Source organism: Brienomyrus brachyistius, chromosome 8, assembly GCF_023856365.1.
Source record: "Brienomyrus brachyistius isolate T26 chromosome 8, BBRACH_0.4, whole genome shotgun sequence".
NCBI classification, from domain to species: Eukaryota; Metazoa; Chordata; class Actinopteri; order Osteoglossiformes; family Mormyridae; genus Brienomyrus; species Brienomyrus brachyistius.
In genome coordinates this window covers 15,602,770-15,626,287 of record NC_064540.1, presented here as the reverse complement: position 1 = coordinate 15,626,287, position 23,518 = coordinate 15,602,770, and the positions used below count along the sequence as shown (strand labels likewise).

Sequence of the window (23,518 nt, the reverse complement as noted above, 5' to 3'; positions counted from 1 at the left end):
GACGTTCCCAACTTGTAGCACAGAGGCTCCTAATCTTCATCAAGATTCCATTTTGCTCAACTCCCAAAATGAGCCAAGGGGGTCCTCTCAACATGAGCTGCTTCCAAAGTCACGCTGAGTGAAACTCTCCAGAAACAGAAATATCTGAATACATACACCATCCATCCATCCATCTATCTATCCATCCATACACCCATCCATCTACTTTTCCTGGACAGACTCATTGATATACATACACTGCCCAGACAAAGAAAAAGTCGTCGTTTGAATTTATATCAGCAAATACTTAAGAGCCAATGACTGGATCATTATTACAGCTCAGCCACGTTATGCAGCAGTAGAGTAAAATCAGCTGAGTACCTGAATCTACTGACTGGCCAGGTTACACCTCCACCCATCATCAGTGGATTTTCCTTCCCTGTTGGCATGGGCACATTCCAGCACAAGAATGCCAAGATTCATTGGGTTCCAATTGTCAAAGAGTGGTTCAGGGAGCGTGAGGAAGCATTTTCACGTATGACTTGGTCACCACAGAGTTGTGACCTTAACCTCACTGAAGGTCTTTGGGACATGCTGAAGGAGGCTTTATGGAGTGGTTCAACTCACTTGTCAGTACAGGATCTTGGTGAGAAATGAAGGCAATTCTGGATGAAAATAGAGGGTGAGATGTTGGAAACAATGGCATGACAAATATCCACCATAATCAAAGCTAAAGGCGGTCCAATGAAAAATTCTAATGCAGACAGGTTTTTTGGCCTGGCAGTGTGTATATTCACTACATATGTATTATTCTTTGAATTTCAGTCAGGAACAGTGTTAACTTTAGTTGACTTTATGGGAAAGTAAATGCAAAAACAGGTTAAAAATTACAAGAGCAGCAGGACCTGCTGCGAATGTGTGGTTTCAAACAGATTCCAAAAAAAACAACTTCCTTTTCATATCAGACTGCATGGTGGCAATAAAATGATCCCGCATCACTCTGAGCTTCCATTTCACCCCCCTCCATTAAAATGCATCTCCGCCACATTGATCCCTCAAGAACAAAAGAAAGTTGCCCCTGGTGGAGGCCCTGCCCACCCTCTATGACTAAGTTATGCCCTGTCATGTTGCGGCAGGCGTCTGATGCCAGGCTGAGCACCGCGGCTCAGGGCTCTGTCACTTGAGCCAGTCGTCCAGCAGGGACATGTGACAGCCAGCGCTGAAGCGAGGGTCTCAGCTCCTGCGACTGCGTGGGGGGGTGGGGGTGTCACCGATCCCCCTGGAAGGGGGGGGGGGGGGGAGCGGGCAGGAGTGACAGTGTCATTTCAGATCCCCTTCTGCAGTGACAAACATAAAGCCAATTATCCCGCCGCGAAAGGGCACGCGGCGGCGTGTCTGAGCGACCCTGCTCGTCGCACTCGCCGCCATTACAATAAATAAATACGCAGATAAAGGAACTTTGTGAAATGCCACCATGTACACGGCGACCCCCCCCCCCCCGCTGTAGACACCCCCTGCTCATTTACGTGCCAGCGTTCCACGTTCCCTCATGTGCTGTGATGAGGTAGGGATGTCAGGCAGCCCTGGGGGGGGGGGCTTCAACCATCGCACGCCCCGAGAGTCCCCAGGCCAGCTTGCATTGCCCATCAGTCATTTCTGAGGTGATGTGCCCCCCCCAGGTCCAGACATGTCATTTGTTCAGCCTCTAAACAAACATATTTACACAATGGCACCTAATGATAAATGACCCCCCCCCTCTTCATGGGGAGCTTGGAGGCCTCCCTCCTGGCGATATATTGGGGGTGGGACAGCCTGGGGAGCATGTGACACCCTGGTTAGCACATTCCGCCTCAATTAGATTTCTCTCCAGCACCCTGTTATCTAGAAGCTTCCCCGGCAATCAGAGGTGCTGTTTCCCCTCAGCCAATTTCCCAGATAATGCAGCTTATCGCCGGCATAGACACGGCCGCCGCTGGAGCCGCAAAGCCAGGCCCGCGCGCTAATTGTGTCCCTTTTTTATGCATATTTACCGGCTGTCACTTCAAAGAAACCAGCGGCCCATTGAGGCACCCCGTTACCGGGAAGAATTGCTGCTCGCAAATTAAAATTAGCAAACAAGCTAGCGATAAATAAAGGGGAGCGGGGGGGGAATGCGGCAGGCCTTTGTTCCCCGCGCGCCGGCGGCACTAACGGAACAGATTTGCCGGGGGATTGGCGGGGGATCCGGAACGCTCCGCTTCACACGTGTGGCCGTCTCCCTCCGTCGCCCCCGGAGACGAGCGGATGAGCATGGCGCCATATTGTTCCGGTGACACTTCCAGTGAAGGCGCTAATGTGATTCACTAATTGAATAAAACAATTAAAAACGCTGGTTAATTTATCCGGCTAGATGCAATTTAATTAAGCTTAAACGCATTGTTCAGGACCCTAAATTAGTGCTGCGTTGGAAAGGAAGCATCTCCCAAGGATGCAAGTAAACATTCCCCGTCTTTAGTGAAGTGAGCTGCAGACATTACAGGCGGGAAGCCGTTTACATAAATAAGATTTGTGTTTCATGATAAATACTGCAAACTAATATGGACGCCTGTCACCGGGAATGAGAACACAGCCAAACCAAAGGAGTCCTTAAATCTGCCCGCAAACAAACCCTCACAGCAGAATAGTGGGGTATTCCCACCCCCAGGAGGCCACAAATGCTGATGCTTGCAAGCGGGGGCGGCATTACGGCTTCACGTCTGCACATGCACGCGGCCCCGCAGGGGGGTGAACAGCGGAGGCAGGCAGGAAACACGAGGCAGCCTCCGAAAGGACCAAAAATCACGCAATTCCTTTGCACGCCTGCCCCCCCCACCCCCCAGGCATCCCCAACTTCGTCGACAATCTTCCTGTTGTTTGGTAAGCTGGGGTGCTGTCCCCATGAGACGTAGGCTGTCAGTTTCCATTTTGAGGAGAGAATCTGATTGGAGCAGAAGTCGACCCAGCCATCCCCCCGCTGATCCCCAGACCTCAACTGATAGCTTCCTCCAAGCCGATCCAGTCCCTTACAGCCCCCTCCACCGCCGATCCATCCCTCAGAGATCCCCCCCTAGCCAATCCCATTCCTCACAGCCCGCCTCTCCCCAGCCGATCCAGTCCGTCACAGCTGCCCCCCCTCCCCACCAATCCACTTCCTGACAGCCCCCGATAGGAAGTCCGTATCGGTACAGACACATTTGCGCTCCCCTTATGTGGCCCCGCCCCCATCACAGCCCCCCCGCGCTCTAATCTGTCCTGGACGCTACGGGAAAAGGCTTTAATAAGCAGTCGGACCGCAGATGATGTTAAATTAATTACTGCGCACGCCGGGTTCGGCAAAGTCTCCGGGAACAAAGGCAGCTGGCCGGCGCCGGCCGCCGTCGCAGATGCTCCGCGCCGCATGTGCCGCCGCCGGCCGGCCCGCTTCCCGCCGCATGATTAATTATCACAGAGCGCCTCCAACTTACATACAACTTTAGTAGTTAACCTGCTCACCTGGTGATCTCACTGCCAAGTCGCCCGCCTCGCTACGGCCGATGATGGATACGGCCCAGCTGTAAGGCGCCAGGGTCACGAGGAGAGCGGCTCCCCCTGCCCGCCTGCATTTGTTTAAGGGGGGGCCCAGAGCCGCAGGCTTGCACACAGATTGGGAGAAACCCCGCTTATTCCAGGGGCTGCGGGGTACCACTCAGAAGCTGGCCTGGCGGTAATCCACACTGCAGAACGTGGGATATATCCTGGCAGGCCTTTGCAGACATCCCCACCCTTCAAGGAGAGCCCGTCGATGTGCCCCCCCAGGCTTTTACCGCCTTGCAATCATGGGGTGGGGGGATCCCCTTTATCGCCCACCCTCTGTGCCTTGCATTGTTTTTGGATGTGGTCAAAAAGGAGACAAAAAAAGCAACGAAACAAACGAATAAACAAGCAGGCCGGCGCTGATTTATTGGGGCCGGCAGATGGATGGACGCCCATCATGGGGCCATCTGATTGGCCTCTCGTGGCTCAGTCTGTCTAACAGCCTTGGCTGGAATGGGCCGCGTCGGATTAAACATTATGACCATATCATAACAGATGTCTGGGCCGGCGGAGGCGATTCCAGGTGGAGCGCGCGCGACGTGAGTAACGGATCACCTTCCTCCCACCCTCATTTGTTCTTTCTTTAGCCTCTATTTACCGGCGAGCCCCTGCCCCCATCCCCCCCCCCTCGCCTCACCGCTCGGCTCGCGTTCTGGCCCATATGGTGCCGCGCTTATATACTACTTCACTGCTCCGGTGAAACACCTCCCCGGATCCTCGGGAGGAGCCCACACAGCGCCATGAAACAGAGATTTTACAACGCACACTAAATTCAAATGCGTCTGCTTGGGCTGGGATGGGCTCTAGGAGGGACCTCGCGTTTACATGCGTCCATAAAACACACATCAAAGCGCCACTGCAGGAAAATGACTCTTAAAAAGCGACCAGTTAAATCGTATTTTTCCAGTGAACACACCCTGATGAGTAGCTAATCAGGGGGTGACATAATGCGCGGATTCGAGGGGACCACAGCCAGGGGGTCTCTGGTCCCTAAAATCCTAAATGCTTTCCCTGCAGTGGGGCGGGGTCTCACCTCGCTTTCCAGTTCTAGAGGAACAGTATAGAAACACACAGCCATGATGTCCGCCACGAACCCACATGTGAGTGGTCCTGAGCACTGCCACAGTGACCTATCATAGCTCAGATCTTCATGGCAGGAGTGACATTATGTCCAATCAGCAGCTTTCCCTTCACAGAGTCTTACAAAATCCAAGCCTAAGACGCAGGCAAGGAAAAAAAACAGAGAACCAAAGGATCGTCGTCACTCAGCAATTAAGCTGCCAGCGGACGCTACAGTCATTATCCTGCTGGATCCTTGGCTGAGCGTAACGCCACCTGCAGCCCGTGGCAGAAATTAAGGGAGAGTGACGGATGTGTCTTCGCGACCCGCCATCATGTGGACACATTCGCCGGCGGCATCTCGGCATGAAGATGTGGAGTGAGGAAGACCTATTCTTAGCGGGCGGACAGAAGGTGCCGGAATGATGCAAACTGGCTCGAATGACATTTAACAGTGTAACTATAAATGGCCTGGACCGGAACCAACCTGATTCGTATTTAAATATTAAATAATATTCCATATGGGACCAAATAATCTATATTTATTCATGTCCTATATAAAAACTCTTACCACAACCCAGACCTTTGACCTGTCTGCTTCCAACTCCATTCCAATTAAATTTAACCCTAACTAACCCCAACCCCACAGGGGTATGGGGTCTATATTCAACAGCTACACTCTTCCCTCTGTCAACTCACCTGTTTCATGGTGACCTTTGCCCACCAGCAAAGTGGTAACAACAGGACACAGACAGGACAGTAAGTGTGACGGTGTCATTTTGACGGTGTTAGTTTGACAGGTGGGTGACACAGTACACGGAAACACTGGCCCAGTGCGCCCCCGGCATCCTGGAAACACCCCAGGCTGTTTTTCGGCCAGCTCAAAATTCGCTTCATTCTGATGGTACAGCACCATCTGGTGGCCACCATGTAAAGCTCTGGAAGTGCAGCGTTTCCCTCTTTGAACAGCCACCGTCTGCTTAGGGGTGGGGGGTGGGGGTGGGGGGGGGGGGATTTGATCGGCTCGGAGACAGACCGGCAGCACCAGCTTCCTAAATAAATCCATGCAATGTTCACTTCAGCCAACCAAATGGCAGATGCATGGCAGGAAAGGGGCTCTATGAGGCTTAAATTTGCTGTTCAGTCATTTATTTGAAAACCACAACATAAGTTCAGTGGCAAAAATAAGGACTTTGTGAAGGAGTGTGAAGTTTTTTAAACTTTACAGCCAAGCATGACGTCAAACAGATCCAGCTTTCACACTCCAATGTACAATGCAGTGGGATCCCACTGCATCCCCTGCATTTAACTGGGGTTCAGAAGGGTCACTTAAGCTGACAGGCGCCCACTAGCTCTGGAAACTCCTGTATCTCCAAGACCTCCACTATGAAAGTCCATCCACTGCTCCAGAACCAAACGTTCAGACTGAAACTCCCAGGCTCCATCGCCAGGGATTGTCAACCTGGCTGTACTCGTCTGTGTGTATGGTGAAATGTTTTGACATAGAACAAATTATGCAGGCTATGTTTTTATAAATCATGTTTGTAGTCAAAAGGATATTTTGATCAAAATGTCCATGATGATGTGCCATAGTGCAGACCCTGGTCCATCACTGGCCACCTTCCTGTCCATGCCAAGCCGGTCCTCGTAGGTCTGTCCCGTTCCCCCAAGAAAACTTCGCCCCACTCTGTAACATGCATCCCCTAGATAACTTGAGTGAGGGGCCAACTGAGAGAAGGAAAAAGGAGAAATCATCACGGGTAATTAAACGCGGGCACTTGAACTGGCTGCAGAATGCAGAACAGCTGGTAAGAGGCACAGACATGCAGATGTCCTGCCAAGATGGATGCGAGACAGCAAAACTGAGTCCTATGTCCCTGACGTCACACTCCCACAGTGGTGCTCCTCCAACAGCCTGGCGCCTTCGCTGTGGGCCTGAAGCTCCAATGAAAAGGACACACCTGGGTCACATGACCCACCTGAAACTGTCGAATGGTGGACATTGAGATACCGTGATTCCCTCTGTGCTCCGGGGTTGACATAAGGCTAAATAACTCATCTTTTCTGTTTCCGCAGAAAGCTTCTGGAAGGGTAGCCCATACTGGCTAACCTTGCCCTGCGGTAACCCCAGCCCTGGAACAAAGGTCCAGCCACCAGATCATGCCATGGGGCTATGTGCTGTGGGCCAAGACAGACTGGTGTACTTGGGTTTGTCCAATCCATTCCATTATATATTTTATGGCTCATTTTCACATTTTCTCAAAGAGCTTTACATTTTCCCCACCCAAGGCCCACAGTGAGCATACCAGAGGCTACAGTGACAAGGAAAAACTCCATAGAAGGATGAAACCTTGAGAGGAACCAGACTCAGAGGGGGAGCCCATCCTCCAGGGGACAGCAGAGGAAGCCCTAACCCTAACCAGACCCAAAGGGGGAGCCCATCCTCCAGGGGGCAGCAGAGGAAAGTCTAACCCTAACCAGACCCAAAGGGGGAGCCCATCCTCCAGGGGGCAGCAGAGGAAGCCCTAACCCTAACCAGACCCAAAGGGGGAGCCCATCCTCCAGGGGGCAGCAGAGGAAGTCAAATGAACAAGATGGCAGAATCCTGAGTTTTAAGATTTGAGTGTAAATGCAGGCATGTGCGGTGCTGGGTCTTACGGCAGGATGAACAGTGGTACAGCAGCAGGGATCCATTAAGATTAATTTTATGTCAGACTGTGGTGAACATGACTCTGAGGTCAGTGAACATGCCAGACATGCAGATCAGGCACCCTGGTCTTTCTGAATGGCTGTGATGGTGAGTCTTTGCACAGAAGGAGGCTCCGTCTTTTTATTCTAGCAGAGTGCAGGGACCTCAGCCCCGGTTTTTGCATGTCTGTCGTTTTCACACATCCCCGGGGGACTAACATCTTTCAGACAGGCAGCGTCTCCAAAATCTACAAAGTCAGATTCCGGAGGGCATGTGCTGCGCTCGTCAAGCTTAGCAGAGCTGCGAACACCTCGATTACACGCCAAATGCGATTATGCACAGAAACGGCCCAGTTTACCCCCAGCGAGTCCCCGGCGGGCCCAATTTTCACGGTTATTTACCTGCCGTACAGCGCTGCGCCAAACGCGGATAGGGCGAAATCTTTCAGGTATGGCTCTGCTTCATTATTGGACCCATGGGCCATGGAGGGCACCCCCTAGTGGCTAGCCCGTGAACATGCAGATCTCCAGGATCCTACCGGCCTTTAGCATGAGAACAAGTCCGTTACATCAGTAAATCATTTTGGTATTTTATCACTGATCAGGTCTTGATCTTCAGCCTGAAGCATGGTTGTTGTTTCAGTAATTTCTAGTAATTTCTTTGCTTTTATAATTATACTTTAGTTAGAATTAAAGATTATAAATACGCATTGATTTACAACTGGCTGGCAATGTGTGTGCGGTTATGCAAAATTAGTCAATACCTTTCTCACCAATCACATGCGACAATTCAGCATATATCAACTGGGGGATGGCGCTCATCCATCGAGAATAAATGAAATAGATGCACACAAAGCACAGCTTACATAAATACAGTACATGAATGAATGAATGAACGAATGAATGAAATTTCTATAAAGCGGGATACTCATTGGCCCCCTATTAGTAGCTCGCAGTCAACGCGTAGATCATACTTTACGACATATTATGAAGAGGCTAGAGTTATTAAATAAAGATTCAAGATTCTTTTCCATTTGTACAAGAACGGGTAGAAGTACAATGAATTTCTTACTTGAGTCCCTCTGTGCAGAGTTAAGCAGCATTTGACACACACACACACACACACACACATATATATATATATATATGTATGCATATATACACACACAGACACACACATATACAATATGTACAGTAACCCACAATATGTCCATTATACCCAGTATACCATACAACAGCATGCAAGATGCTGAATAAGGATTGAAATCCAATGGTCAGTTATCAACAGGTTGTGAAATTGTAGTGCAAACAGATGTACATATTTAACAGTTGTATCACTGTTGGAGAGAAACTGTTCCGGAACCTTGCTGTGCGAGTCTTGATGGACCTGTAACGCTTTATGGGAAATGGATGACTGAGGGCTGAGATGATACACTGGGCTTGTGTGAAGCAGCTCCTGTGTTAAACGTGCTGAACCACGAGCTGCTGTGCGGTTCTGGCCACTCTTGCAGTGCACTGTGGTCCTGTGCTGTGCAGCTGCCATAGCAGGATGATATTACGCTGGTTAGGGTGGTCGTCACGATGCGTCTGAGGAGCTGGTGAGGGTCCGGGTGACGTCCTGGCCTTCCTCTGCCGTCTGAGGAGCTGGTGAGGGTCCGGGTGACGTCCTGGCCTTCCTCTGCCGTCTGAGGAGCTGGTGAGGGTCCGGGTGACGTCCTGGCCTTCCTCTGTCGTCTGAGGAGCTGCTGAGGGTCCGGGTGACGTCCTGGCCTTCCTCTGTCGTCTGAGGAGCTGCTGAGGGTCCGGGTGACGTCCTGGCCTTCCTCTGCCGTCTGAGGAAGCCCAAGCATTGATGGACCTTTTTTGTCGCAGTTGCTGCTTGTTCGATCCATTTGAGGTCTTCGATGAGGGTGACTCCAAGTGATCTGCACTTCCTTCGCTGTGGCCCGTGATTGACTCTTTTCGGAAGTTTCAGTAACGTGCTCCTCTGTCCTCCTACAGGGAAACAAGAACCTCGAACGACCCCTGCACTTGTGGGACATCTCACACAGGGTGTGATGCGTGACACGCAAAAGCCGTCACCCACCGACGCAGACCAGCAGGGGGTTCACCCTCCCAGGCATTCATCACCGCATTTTGCATGTGCCTCTGTGGATCTTCTGAGGCGTAGGGCTCGTGGTCAGCAATCCAAAAATATATCAGAGACTGTGTGGGAAGAAGATGCCTATCTATTCATCTGTCCATTTTAAAGGCACTTTGAAATTTGCCATCTGAAGTGTTCCTTTATCTCAGTATATACCACTTTTTGACATGCTCAGCAGCTTTGTCACGAAATAAAAACAGCAGAGAGAAAGTTTTTTTTTCTCATAACAATAACTTAATATAACCCACTCCATCAGGCGCCTTACCGACCCATATGCACAAGGAGAGCGAGTTCCTGTGTGAGACCACTAGGTGGTGCTAAATCAACACAAAATTGATCAAACCGGGAAGCGATCCTCTGTACGTTCACATCTGCGGCTGTTTTCGGGATGAAATAAGGGAAGGCTGATTAAACCAAACTGTTAGCTCAAATGGTTAGAGTTCGGTGTACAATTTAACGATATCAGTTTGCCTGATTGCATGTTTTTGGACTCTGAGACTAAACCAGAATATCAAGAATAAACTTGCATGCACTTCGCACACACAGACCTAGATACAAGGGCGTACGTTCATGTAATTCATCATAAGAATACGATTATTTGCGGGGGGGAGTTACACCCGTGCCAAAAGGTCAGGAGTTGCATCCACAGGCCTAGAGGGGTGAGGCTGTAGTGCTAAGCATTGGGACATCGGGTCCTCATATCGAAAAAGAAGGAAAGTGCTTCTGCCATCTGTGAATACTTTGTATTTTTCATTAACATTCCATTAGATCAGGTGGCTTGGAGCCTATCCCAGACAGCCGCAGGGCAGCAGTGCACCCTGGGTAGGCTGCTGCTCCATTGCAGAGTGCACACTATGGGCAGTTTATAGCTGCCGGGTAGCCTAACTGTCACTGGGCTGCAGGAGTTAAACTGATCAGTACATTGTCACCAATTTCAAATGTCATGCTTAATATTTTAATAAACTAAAAACATAAAAAAGCCTGCTAGCATGCTTAGGGCATGGATGATAGGCAATGCATTTGATGTATGATACTTCATTCCTGCTGTCACACATGATCAGTAGCAATTATAAAAAACGTGGCTTTAAATAAGGTGCACATAAGCTCTTATGGGAGGGTAGAGCTTTAAAAGTGAGCAGGGTGGTGGATATTTTACTTAAATGTCAACGTGAGTATAGAAGTGAATGAAGATAATTACTGGTAACATGCTGTTGGATGAGGGGCTGCCTGTGGCCGGTCGCAGGGGCACACTGTAGGCCTGTTAGGCTAATTCAGCGCCCCATCAGAATATGGTGCCCTTGGCAGCCGTCTATGTCACCCAATAGGGTGACCAGCACTGCTAAGCTGGTGATACTGGGAGCCACTGCAATGTGAGCGACAGTCTCAGCCAGTGGTTTTCAAACTGCACGTATAAAGATCAGGGAAATTCACTATGTGCATGGGAACAAAAGTAGGAATGAAAACTGAAAGCAATGCAAAATGATCTGATATGAAAAATAAATGTCCTTAATTGATGGGGGCAGGTGGTATATTGGGTAGCCCTGCTGTCGCACACCTGTCAAGTCCCCACCTGTTTGGAGTTTGCATGTTCTCCCTGTGTTATTGTGCCCCCCCCCCCCAGTCCAAAAACATATTGAATTTAATATTTAATTTGCATTCTCACGCTAAATTTTTAAGATACCGCAAATAATCTTTCAATTAAATAATCACTGTAGAATTTTTATCGTTGTCTGGGAAACAGCGCTTTAGTGTCTGCTGTAGGAGGTGACTGACTACATACAGGGGACTGAGACAGCTAGTAGCTAAATATAGCGCTATCCGTGTGAATTTACAATCTGCTTTTCAGCACTGATATAAACGGACACTGTAATTTGTATGTGGATGAGAGACACTCCTGGGAAAGTGGCCTGAATGTTGTGGGAACTCTGTGGGGTAACTGTCAAGTATTTTAATGTGGGTACTTTAGGGAAACAGCACATGGGTGGCTGCCTTGTATTAATGGGATCCTTACCTGCTCCATTTTCATTGGATCTGGTTCCAAAAGTGCTGCTGAAGATGGAGGGATGTCCTGGACCACGGTCATCGCCTCATTTTTACCTTAAAGGTTATCCACATTGCCATTGCATCTTTTCACCTACCACATCTTCCTCACAGAAATACAGGTAAAAGCGCGTTTGTAGGTTGCTGTGTTGGGGTCAGCCAGTGGCCCTGGAGCCTTGCTGAGGTCCCCAAGAATGACCTTCTGATCAAAGGCACAGAGGCCGAAACCAACGAACCTCACGCTGCCCCCTGGTAAGCAGGGAATTAAAGAATAAACAACAAAATGAAACCTGTGGCATCTTCTTGCTTGCAGTAGATCAGGTGGCGGCCAGCAGCGCTCTCTCATTAACACATTTCCGGTCGTCCTTCTGGGATGTGGGCAAGATCAGAAACGGATCGATCGATCGGCACAAAAAAAAGTCACCTTCCACATTTGAAGACCATGTACTTTATTTTTTCCATCATGACAACATCACCACGTTCAGCTTCATGATCACACATTAAGGTAGGGATGGTGAGCGATACACCAGCGTGGGTGACCCCAGCGGGCTATCACCATTACAGTACAGAGCGTCTCAGCAGAGACAGTGCGAGAGCGCCACCTGGCGATCAGAAGCAAGCGGTGCTGGCTCTGAGCGGTGACACCTCCCTCCAGTGCATTGCTGGTTTGGAGGAGGAGAGGAGTGGGGGAGGGGGGCAAACCCCTGGAAAGACACATTGCATGTGCTTGACCAATGGCCTCAGATTGCTGGAACTTCAAAAACGCAAAAAAAAATTAAAAAAAAATCACTAATAAAAGTCCATGGAAAGAGACAAAGAGGGTGCATAGTATAATAAAACAATCAGCTGAGGACGTCTGCATGGAGTTTGGAAATGACATTTTGGCAACATTTTGGCAACATTTTGGCAACATTTTGGCGTTCGCGGAAAACAACAAACCGGACTTGGAAAAGGAGGTGGGCGTTTTAATCGCGTTAAGGCTGCATTTACCTTGGGAAAGTGCTACTGTGGCGTAGTCCGCAAGGCCCCTGGGGTGTGCGTCTAGGAGGGGCCCCGCAATAAAGAGCCCCCGCCTTCAAGTGGGGGGGAGGGTTGGGGGTGCATTTCAGAAATCACGTACAGAAAATGCATGTTTTTATTCCTGGAAGACCTGCGGTCCTCTTCCCGTAGAATCACACAGCATTTTGGCTCACCAACACATCAGAAACAAAACACAACGCGGCTCGGTAAAGACACTGCAACCAACTTCCAAAACCCACTAGGGGAAGATCTGCTTACATACTTCCATCAGTACAGATTAAAAAAATAACAAGATCAGTTCCTGAAATGTAAGGCACCTCATTCTCAACTCCTTCTGTTTCATTACAACTTCATTAAACTAGTAACTGACTGCAGTGTGGCTCCTTCATGTAAAACACAGGCAAGAGTACTATTTACAAACAGAGTACCGTAATTGCATAGATCTACACTTTTATAGAGTAGGCAATGCACTGAGACTGTAACACTTACACATATTACATAATACTTATCTAGAGAAGTCTTCTTCCCACAAGTCTCAATACAGATCTAGATTTCATTTCAGATACTCGATGCTACGGTCATAGAGGTGCAATTCTAAGTACAGTACGCCAGAGTACTTTGCTACAGTTGTACAGGGATAAAACACTAGAAGTGTAACAGTAAAGCTTTTTTTTTTTAATAACTACTAGTCAATCATAAGACGCTATATTGGTGGATACACCGAATATTGTTAAAATATTCAAAATATTTTTGTCAATGTGTCCAGTTCACATTAAATATCCTTCATAGTTTCTTCAAGCAATCGAAAACCCTGTTAAACACCATACCTCGGCCCTATATGTCACGTTAATATAAAGTTTCATACAGTTGAAAAAAATAAAACTTAAATAAAAAGTTACAGCATGGTAACCAGTATAGCGGAGCATGCAGATCAAAGGATTGTGGGATAGAAACCATTGTAATGTTTGGAGCAGAAGCACCAAATAAATACACCCTTTTCTCAGGGGAATCTGTGGCATCCGGGGGCTGGATTTACTGCAGTAACTGTCCGGACGCTTTCAGGAAGTCTGCGTCTGCGTCAGTTCAAACACACACTACAGGCAAGTTAGAGTCTCCAGTTCACCAAACGCATGTAGGCATAATGCCATGTACCATAGAGAGAACGGGTAAACTCTACAAGCACAGAGCCGGGGCTCAAACCCACTGCCCTGGAAGTGTGAGCTCACAGTGCTGCCACCTATACTATATTATTTGTGCAAATTCATTTAAAATTAGATTAATGCATGAATATATGACTGTATGGAATTTAAAATGTATCTTTGTAAAATGAGTGACAACCATTTTCTTGGACAATCCTGGAGGTAACATACTGCTTTATTCACACACATCTGACCACCTCCAAGTCACTTCATCATGGGCTTGCATATATCAGCATTAAGTTTGCATTACTGCGCCCACAAGCAGCAAAACGCAGTGACTACACACTGTCTTCAAGGGACCTAATGTGGGTGCACACCACTGTGCATAATGTAAGTAAACCACTCCCCTACAGGCATTACTGTGCTTGTTAGTCTGCTTGTAAGTGTGCTTGTAAGTGTGCCTATTTGTGTGCTCTATAGTGTTAGGGCTGCATATAAGCTTGTGAATCTTTTGGTAATTCTATCTTGATATTTAGATATGCAAATAAAGATTAAGAAGATTTAAAATACACGATTTCAGAGGGAAAATGGCCAACAGCCTAGCAACTTGGCTTATGGTCTGGGATTGAGGAATCAGAATCGATATAAAGTGCAGAAAATGTTTTCCAAACATTTTTACACACTTTAGAACCGACAGTAACTTTGATTCAGAATAAAGAAATGAACGTAATGGATTATTGTTTTTTTTTTACCTGAAAAAAATCCCACATTGCATTAGGTACCATTAAAAGCAAAATAAACAGTAAATAAAATCATTCATAGATGTTAGAAAAGGGCAGCATTAACATGTTTTAAGGCATTCGGAAAAGACCACGATTCTGGTATCAATTAATTCATTAATACAGATCATGTGTCAGCAGATACTGATGGCAAAAACCACCAATATTCAAGAGATGTCAATTTTTCAGTTATTGCCGTTGAATACAATGGATCAGACTCTGTAGGGTGACTGATCTGCGTTGCCTAGCAAAATATTCAGCAGATGTTTATAAATCCCTCTTTGCCACGTTCACCCCTGCTCATTTAACGTAGCTAAGCAACGTGCGATACCACAAACACAGACCATTAAAGTTTACTCAAAAGAATCCTTTCTTAAACACTGACTGTAATTCAGCCTGGTTCGACTGCCAAATAACGTCCTAGCAGGAAGTAAACCAAAGTAAAACTTCAATTAATTTATAAAAAAAACCTACAAAAGAGAACAAGCATATTTCATCTGTGAGAAAAGAAAAACCAGATCCTCCACCTAGCTTACCTTTTGCAGGAAGCACTTCAGATCTGCTGTGTGCAGAGAGTCATCTCGCCACAAGGTGGCGCTAGCAAGCATGCTAATTCTCCTCCATGCTCATGCTGCTCCTTCGGCTGCTGTCGTTAGACGCCCCAGGGGAGACGGAGGAGAGCAGGGGGTCGCCCGCCCTGACCGGCGACAGGCTGCCGTCCATCAGGGTGTCGTCCAGCTTGGAGGCCCCTTTTGGGGGACGGGCGTAGGGTGCTGGCTCGCCCAGCTCGCCGTGGCCGTCGCTGTAGGTGATGGTGCCATCGGTGAGGTCCAGTGTGGTGGGCCGGGACATGTCCGGCGCATGCTGAGGGTGGGGGTACGGGTCCCGAAGGCAGTCTCCCAGGACCGGCTCCTGCTTGATGACCCGCCCTGCAAGTTCTGAGGGGCAGAGTGCCGTTGGGGACAGCAGTGCCAGGCCATGAGCGCGGGCCTGCATCTCCAGCTCCTAGACCACGGGCACAGGGACGCACGTGCCTTCTCAGTAAATAGCACAGTCCCAAGAGTCCCCAACATGCCCCACCCCTCCCTCAACTGCTCTGCCCTTCCCCTGACACACTCTGCCCCTCCCATACATGCTCTGCCCCTCCCCAACAAGTCCAGCCCCTCCCACATCATGCTCTGCCCTTCCCGACACACCCTGCCACTCCCCAATATGCTCTGCCCCTCCCCAACAAGCCTAGCCCCTCCCTCAACATGCTCTGCCCCTCCCCAACAAGCCCAGCCCCTCCCCCAACTGCTCTGCCCTTCCCCTGACACACTCTGCCCCTCCCCAACATGCTCTGCCCCTCCCCAACAAGCCCAGCCCCTCCCCCAACTGCTCTGCCCTTCCCCTGACACACTCTGCCCCTCCCCAATATGCTCTGCCCCTCCCCAACAAGCCTAGCCCCTCCCTCAACATACTCTGCCCCTCCCCAACAAGCCTAGCCCCTCCCTCAACATACTCTGCCCCTCCCCAACAAGCCTAGCCCCTCCCTCAACATACTCTGCCCCTCCCCAACAAGCCCAGCCCCTCCCCCAACATGCTCTGCCCCTCCGCTGACACACTCTGCCCCTCCCCTTACATGCTCTGCTCCTCCCCTTACACGCTCTGCCCCGCCTCCAAACGCCCTGCCCCTCCCTCGATGAGCTCTACCCCAGCAGCATACTTGGATCCGCAGCATCAGGTGTCTGTTGGCATGTTCCAGCCTCTTCTGACGATTCTCGAGGTCCTTGGACCGCTGCTGCTCCCTCTGCAGCTTCCGGATGTAATCCACAGAAGCCTTGAGGATGGTGCCTTTGTTCCACCTCATATCCCTGCAAGGCCAAAGACAGGGGGTCCAATAAAGAAAAAGAGCAGATTAATAAAATACAGATAAATCACTGACTCACATTCAACAACTATGTTTTTCTAAGAAGCCGTCAAACTTACGGATCGTTAGATTTCGGAATTAAGGTTCCCAGCTCTTTGATTCGATCATTTATGTTGAATCTTCTTCTTCTTTCGACTATTGAAATGGGAACCAAGAGAGGTCAAAGTGGCATGTGACTAGGATGAGACATGTTTACATGTGTTAGTGCTAGTTAGGTTACAGCACGTCATGACAGATACTAATAAAAATCAGCCGGTGAAAATGCAGGCTGGCAGGTAAAGTTCAGATTAAACCATTAAAACTTCATGTCTACAGAATGACAGCCGATTCTCTCTGTTCCTTGCGGTCACCACACTTCATGTCTACACAGCAATACACTAAGAGACAGGCGGCACATCGCACCCCAAAAGCCAAAATCCTAACGGTGCCAAAGTTCCCTTCTCATTCTCGCTTTAGGTGTAAACACCGAAAACTCACTTAAGTTGTGATTGTCCTTCTTTTGTCTCTCCTTGGCGAGAGCTCTCACCTCGGCCTCTGCGGACACAGGGAGACGTGAGCATCGGTTTCCATATTCATGCTTCACCTATTCAGTTTTCACACATCTGTTTGATTTTAACACTGTTGAAAAGTGCTGTTCGCGACAGAAAGGCATGACAGACGTGTGGTGATCTGAAGCGTCTGAGGTGCGGGATTTTGTTAGTGTGAATTTGATCTGAATAACAGTCACGGAGAAAAGGCTCTGAAAATTTCAAAACCAAGGGTATTTGTAGGCAGGCTGTGAGGCACCACCAGAGTGTAAAGTGCACTGATCAGAAGCATGAACTCCCTTGGAAGCGTGAAATATCTGAGCAAAGGCGTGTCAGTCAGTTACCAGATGTCTCTTTCCATATTGTGTGCAATACTGTATTTAGGAAAAGAAGACATTTGACAGAGAGACGCTATAGTTATCAAGCCTTTGAAAGGTAATTAATAATATGCAGGCATGGAACAAATTAAGAGACCACTCTATATTTTTTAACAAATCTGCATTTTTTTAATCCTAGTTTAATTCTGGTTCTGCTAGCAAACGGTGATGCGAGTGACATTGGGAATGACCAGATATCGGCCAGGTAAAGGGCAGAAGAGACTTTCTAATGCCTGAGACGACCATCGACTTATCCGAAAAGTGAATCGGAGGATGACCTCGAGTGACCTTCAAATGGAATGGGAAACATTAAGCGCAGGTGTGAAGTGCACTGCTAGGACAATTCATATCAGACTCCTAGAAGCAGGACTGAAGTCCCATAAAGCCAGGAAGAAGCTCTTCATTAATGAGAAGCAGAGAAGAACCAGACTGCAGTTTGCACAAATATATTATTCACAAATGCACACACTAAGAAATGACTGACAAAAAAGTTGTGCTGTTGTCTCTTAATTTTTTCCACGGCCGTGTTTTTATGTTTTCCGTCTTTAAAAGAAAGCAGTGTACTGAGCCTTTTGAAGCATCTACAGTATGTTCCTGCACATTGGTGTACTGATTAAGTTCCCAGACTTTTACACTGAAGCTGTATAAATCACCAGCAGAGGTACCATGTTGAAGATGCACGTAAATGGTAACGTACCCACTGGAAAGCCTTCGGACATTTCATAGCTGACCCAGGTCCCAGGCTTGTCCAGTAGGGGCATCGTGGCTGGAGCTAAGGGTGATGCGTCGGCATACAGTGCTTTATGTTTCTGTGCCCATTTTTTGCTTTTAGGTTGCACACAATATGGATTCTGGAGCAGGGGAACCTCTTATCAAGACTCAGGGGCAAGCGACTCACTTATTCCTGACTGAAACAGCAAGGGACGCGTCCACATGAAATCCTGCTACGTTTTGCAGTGACAGTGTGAGGACAATCAGGGTAGGACATTCATACCATGCATCGCGGTTTGGAGTGACAGTGTGAGGACAGTCGGGGTAGGACATTCATACCATGCATCGTGTTTTGCAGTGACAGTGTGAGGACAATCAGGGTAGGACATTCATACCATGCATTGCGGTTTGCAGTGACAGTGTGAGGACAGTCGGGGTAGGACATTCATACTATGCATCGTGTTTTGCAGTGACAGTGTGGGGACAGTCGGGGTAGGACATTCATACTATGCATCGTGTTTTGCAGTGACAGTGTGAGGACAGTCAGGGTAGGACATTCATACCATGCATTGCGGTTTGCAGTGACAGTGTGAGGACAGTCGGGGTAGGACATTCATACTATGCATCGTGTTTTGCAGTGACAGTGTGGGGACAGTCGCGGTAGGACATTCATACCATGCATCGCGTTTTGCAGTGACAGTGTGGGGACAGTCGCGGTAGGACATTCATACCATGCATCGCGGTTTGGAGTAACAGTGTGAGGACAGTCAGGGTAGGACATTCATACCATGCATCGCGGTTTGGAGTAACAGTGTGAGGACAGTCAGGGTAGGACATTCATATTATGCATCGCGGTTTGGAGTGACAGTGTGGGGACAGTCGGGCGAAGACATCGCGGGGCATTTGGAGACAAAAACGTGACATTTTAATCTGTAAATCCTCGTGCCGAGTATGGAGGCATGAATGACAAGCACTCAGGTCACATGATTTTGCAGCGTCTTCATTTAAGCTTTCTACACCAAATGTGATGTTTTCACAAGGAATTCTTAATCTCCATCTATGACGCTGAATAATCACAATGATTACTCTCCTATCGCGTTTCACCTCAAACAGCCCACACGCACTCAACCAGTGTCCATCCATCCAGCGCTATTTATTCTGCCCCCCCCCCCCCCACCCCTGTTGAAGGCCCATCATTCTTATGGTCCCAAGCTGAGTTTATGGGGGGCTCACCTGAAAATTCCCTTTTGATGTTGGGCAAATTGGCTGGACAAGAGTTACTGACGGGGAGGGAGTGTGAGGGCAGTGTCTGGGCACTGTAGACGTCCAGGAGGTTAGCAGACACCGGAAGCTGGAAGAAAATTAAAGGTGGCTAATTTCTCTGTGTCTCCTTGGAAACCGTGAAAGCGTAAACTACTGGAGTTGTGTCACATGGTCTGGACTACAACATCGCAGTGGATTTAATGCTTTGTTATTAGAATTTTACGCTGGTACATCCATCTATCCATCTTCTTCCTGTTGGTGTACAACCTAAACAGGATGCCAGTCCATCACAGGACACACACACTCAACCACACATTATGCGCAATTTAGAAACACAGATTAACCTCGATGTATGTCTTTGGACTGTGGGCGGAGAGTCGTGTGACACAGCTGCTCCAACTCTGAGAAACCGCTTGATGAAAATAATGGCAGAGTTACCGTATTGGTCATCTGGAGAGCCGGGTCCATCAGTCCCAGAAGGTCCTCATTGTAACTGGATTCCAAGCTAATTATGTCGTCAATTACATCATCCATCTGCAAGATGAAAGGCAAGATTGTATAAAAGAAGAGACATTTTGGCGTGATCACCAAAAAAATCACTATTTCCCCAGTACACCCAAGAGCATTTTAAAGGGTGCTTTAAAAATGGACATAAGGAACATCACCATCACAGGGTACAGGCTGGAGAGCAGAGGGTGTGATACTGTATATTAATGCTGAAAGGTGACAAGTGACCATGATTCGCGGGAGGCTGGATTAGTCTGAGTTTAGTCCTAAGTGGTAGGCGTCAAAAGTGATAAAAACCATAAAACCAGGAATTTAGTATATGAGCAAATGATCTGAGTACTTATCGGTGACAAGTGTATGAGCAAAATTATCTGAGTACTTATTGGTGACCAGTGTATTTAGTGTATGAGCAAAATGATCCAAGTACTTATCGGTGACCAGTGTATGAGCAAAATTATCCGAGTACTTACCGGTGACCAGTGTATGAGCAAAATTATCTGAGTACTTATCGATGACCAGTGTTTGAGCAAAATTATCTGAGTACTTATCGGTGATCAGTGTTTGAGCAAAATGATCCAAGTACTTATCGGTGACCAGCGTATAAACAAAATCATCTAAGTACTTATCGGTGACCAGTGTATGAGCAAAATTATCTGGGTACTTATTGGTGACCAGTGTATTTAGTATATGAGCAAAATGATCCAAGTACTTATCGGTGACCAGTGAATGAGCAAAATTATCCGATTACTTATTGGTGACCAGTGTTTGAGCAAAATGATCCAAGTACTTATCGGTGACCAGTGTATAAGCAAAATGATCTAAGTACTTATCGGTAACCAGTGTATGAGCAAAATGATCTGAGTACTTATCGGTGACCAGTGTATGAGCAAAATGATCTAAGTACTTATCGGTGACCAGTGTATAAGCAAAATGATCTAAGTACTTATCGGTAACCAGTGTATGAGCAAAATGATCTGAGTACTTATTGGTGACCAGTGTAAGACCAAATGATCTGAGTACTTATTGGTGACCAGTGTCTGCCCTCAGAAAGATGAAGCTCACAGAGGCTTGTGATCAAGCATTTATATTACAGCATTAGAGGCGTCTTCCAGAATTTTGCTCTGAGAACTCATTGTCCAGTGCTCATACGATGGCCCCAGAGGCAGCCGACTCCGGCTGTAGCGCACCGCTCCCCTACCTCCTTCTCGCAGTTGGAGCTGAGTGTCAGCAGGGCCATTGGGCTGTTGGGGGCACTGCCTCCAGGTCCCGGAGGCTGGCTTGGGCACGGGAAACTGGCAGCCTGGCTATTCAGCTTGCCTCCCAGCGTGGTGGACAGGTACTGCTTGACCTGCTGCCGCTGGGCCTGCTGGATGTGGTACTTGGTGGGGTTCTCCAGGTGGGTCTGCACCTGTCCAGGAAGAGTGGCACCAGGAGGCAGAGGGTCACAGATGAGTAACCGTGGATTCTGATCCAACAGCAACCTGGGTTCTGCTAAAATTCGCTAATTCCACCTATGCCCTGGGGAAAACGTTCCCACCACAACTTATGCACATTCATATTTAGGAAAATAATAATAATCAATAACACATTTATACAATAACACATTATTGTTCTTTGTGCGCATATATATATACATACGCACATACTAAAACTCTCAAGTAAATAAGATACGTAACAAAAACGGAAAAACATAACGCAAAACATACATACATTTATGATTACAGATATTTCAGACCAAAACTGCTTCTCAGTGCTGCAAAATGCATAAGATACAAATCATAACATTGCTAGCAATCAATTCAAAATAGCTCGATTAAATATTTGATAAACATAAACATATAATAAAAGCTGGACATAATAATAACGCAGAGCTCACCGGATAATGGGCAAAGTCCCTCATCTCCAGCATGCCTACGCACCACCCAGGGATGTGACCATGCGTATGTCCCTTAAGCCCATCTCCGAAGGACCGTACGCACCACCCAGATCCATTATTAAGGAAAAAGACCAATTCGTTCCGGATGTAAAGAAACATCGGCTGACACAAGGGGCCATTCTTGCTCCGTGTCGTTTTATTTAAAATATGAATTTACGCCTTTATACGGCAAGTTTGACGTCAGCATCCGCTCACAAAGGGCTCTTTTAACCATCGGCTTGCAAACCCCAAACTGACACTCGCTTACAGCTAACTAACGTTTCATCTTTAGTTCCACTGATGCGGAATAAAACATTGTTTGTTCTGGGCGTCTCCTGGCACAATCACCGGCACTGTTGTGCTAAATCAAGGCGGCACATGGATCCGTAAAATGCGGAGACTAGGTGGACTTTCCAAAAATACGACTTGATGACGAGCATTCTTAGGCGCACTCAGCTCTGATATCATTCTATAGTACTGAAACAAAATCAAGTGTTAATACTTCAGCACCTGTATTAAATAACCGGCATATTTACCCCCGGGCTGTAGGGGGTGCTGCACTGCAGCGGTGTGTGCTCGGGATATTCGCCCCAGCATATGAGGTCCGAGCCAGTGTTGCCAGACGTACGATAATTATCGTATTTGTACAATAATTTTATCCTCTGTATGGTAAATAATTCCAAAAATCCCATAATGTATGATAATTCTACCCCTTCATTTTATGGCTAAGTTATTTCATTAGTACAACAAGGTACAGATCTCTGTTATCATCCGGCTGTTTATGTGCAGTCGTCTCACATGCCTTTACAGCCAATCAACGCACGATGTAACACGTGGTGACGCACAAAGTAAACAATGATGCGCGGTTTAAGCGCGGATTTGCATGGCGGAGTTGCAGTTACGGAAGACGCATAAGCATACGCGACATCGCCATCAGACTTACAGAAATGAATGGGAGAAAGACGCCAGTTTTACTGTGCTAGAGGCGCTGTTCTGCCCACAGGTGGTTTTTACAAACGTTCTGTAAGTAAAAGTTGCATTATACACCATAATATGCACAGTCTATGATAATATGTGTTATTGAAGCAGATTTTCTGAGCAACGTCAGAATGGAAATTGCGTGTGTATGATAATTTTTCTCAAAATGCGATAATTTTAAGATGCTGGTACGATACTTCAACATTTAACATCTGGAACCAGTGGTCCGGGCGGATTCGGCCCACGTACCAGGCGCTGAGCTCCTGCCCGACACCGGCGTGCGCCTTGCCGCTCCGGGCTGCGCGCACAGTTTGCCATCATATAGGTGTATTACGTTGATTTAAGAAGTACACTTTTTGTTTATGTTTTTACTGTTAGTTGGTTAATAGTCATACACATGTAGCGAACTCTTATTTTAATGGAACAGTCACTTTCGTCTATATACGAAATGCTAATTGGTTTGTTCCATAAAATCATTTCTCCATTTGCATCACAGATGACCAGACTGAAGATGTCAGTGTGGGTGGTTTTGTAACTTTTCCAGAGTGAGCTAAACTCTCTCCAACTGTCTAGCCAGTCTCTTTTCGTCACTGAAAACAGAGACCATTCAGACCTGTACATTTCAGGTACAGAAAGTAAAAATCCAAACCAGGATTTTGATTCAACCAACCAGCTGAGTATTCTGTGATTGTGGCTCTTTATGTTCAACTGGTTGGTTGAAACAAAATCCCGGTTTGGATTATTTTTTTCTGGACCTGAAATGTCGGCCTGTGATCCAGAAAGAAATTCAGTGCAAAGCCAAGTTCCTGCTGCTAAATAAGAACTGAATCAAACAGCAAACTGCAGATCGGCTCGGGGTAAGAGGACCCCAGTGAGTCAGTCTGCAAATAAAG

General features: G+C 47.6%; 1 protein-coding gene across 3 annotated transcripts in view; it reads right to left on the bottom strand.

The window, feature by feature from the left end:
- Positions 1-11,938: 11,938 nt before the first annotated feature.
- Positions 11,939-23,518, bottom strand: part of mitfa (melanocyte inducing transcription factor a) — a 33,174-nt gene continuing 21,594 nt past the window's right edge. For 2 of the 3 annotated variants that reach the window (XM_049023597.1, XM_049023598.1), the window contains exons 3-10: positions 20,931-21,140; positions 19,664-19,759; positions 19,196-19,313; positions 17,949-18,023; positions 16,825-16,881; positions 16,407-16,482; positions 16,144-16,291; positions 11,939-15,443 (exon numbers count right to left, since the gene is read on the bottom strand). In XM_049023597.1, the coding sequence (XP_048879554.1) occupies positions 15,048-15,443; positions 16,144-16,291; positions 16,407-16,482; positions 16,825-16,881; positions 17,949-18,023; positions 19,196-19,313; positions 19,664-19,759; positions 20,931-21,140 (1,176 nt within the window). In that variant the 3' untranslated portion in view covers positions 11,939-15,047. Of the gene's footprint in view, positions 15,444-16,143; positions 16,292-16,406; positions 16,483-16,824; positions 16,882-17,948; positions 18,024-19,195; positions 19,314-19,663; positions 19,760-20,930; positions 21,141-21,608; positions 21,848-23,518 lie in introns of those variants that run through there. The other variant, XM_049023599.1, reaches the window with a different exon arrangement.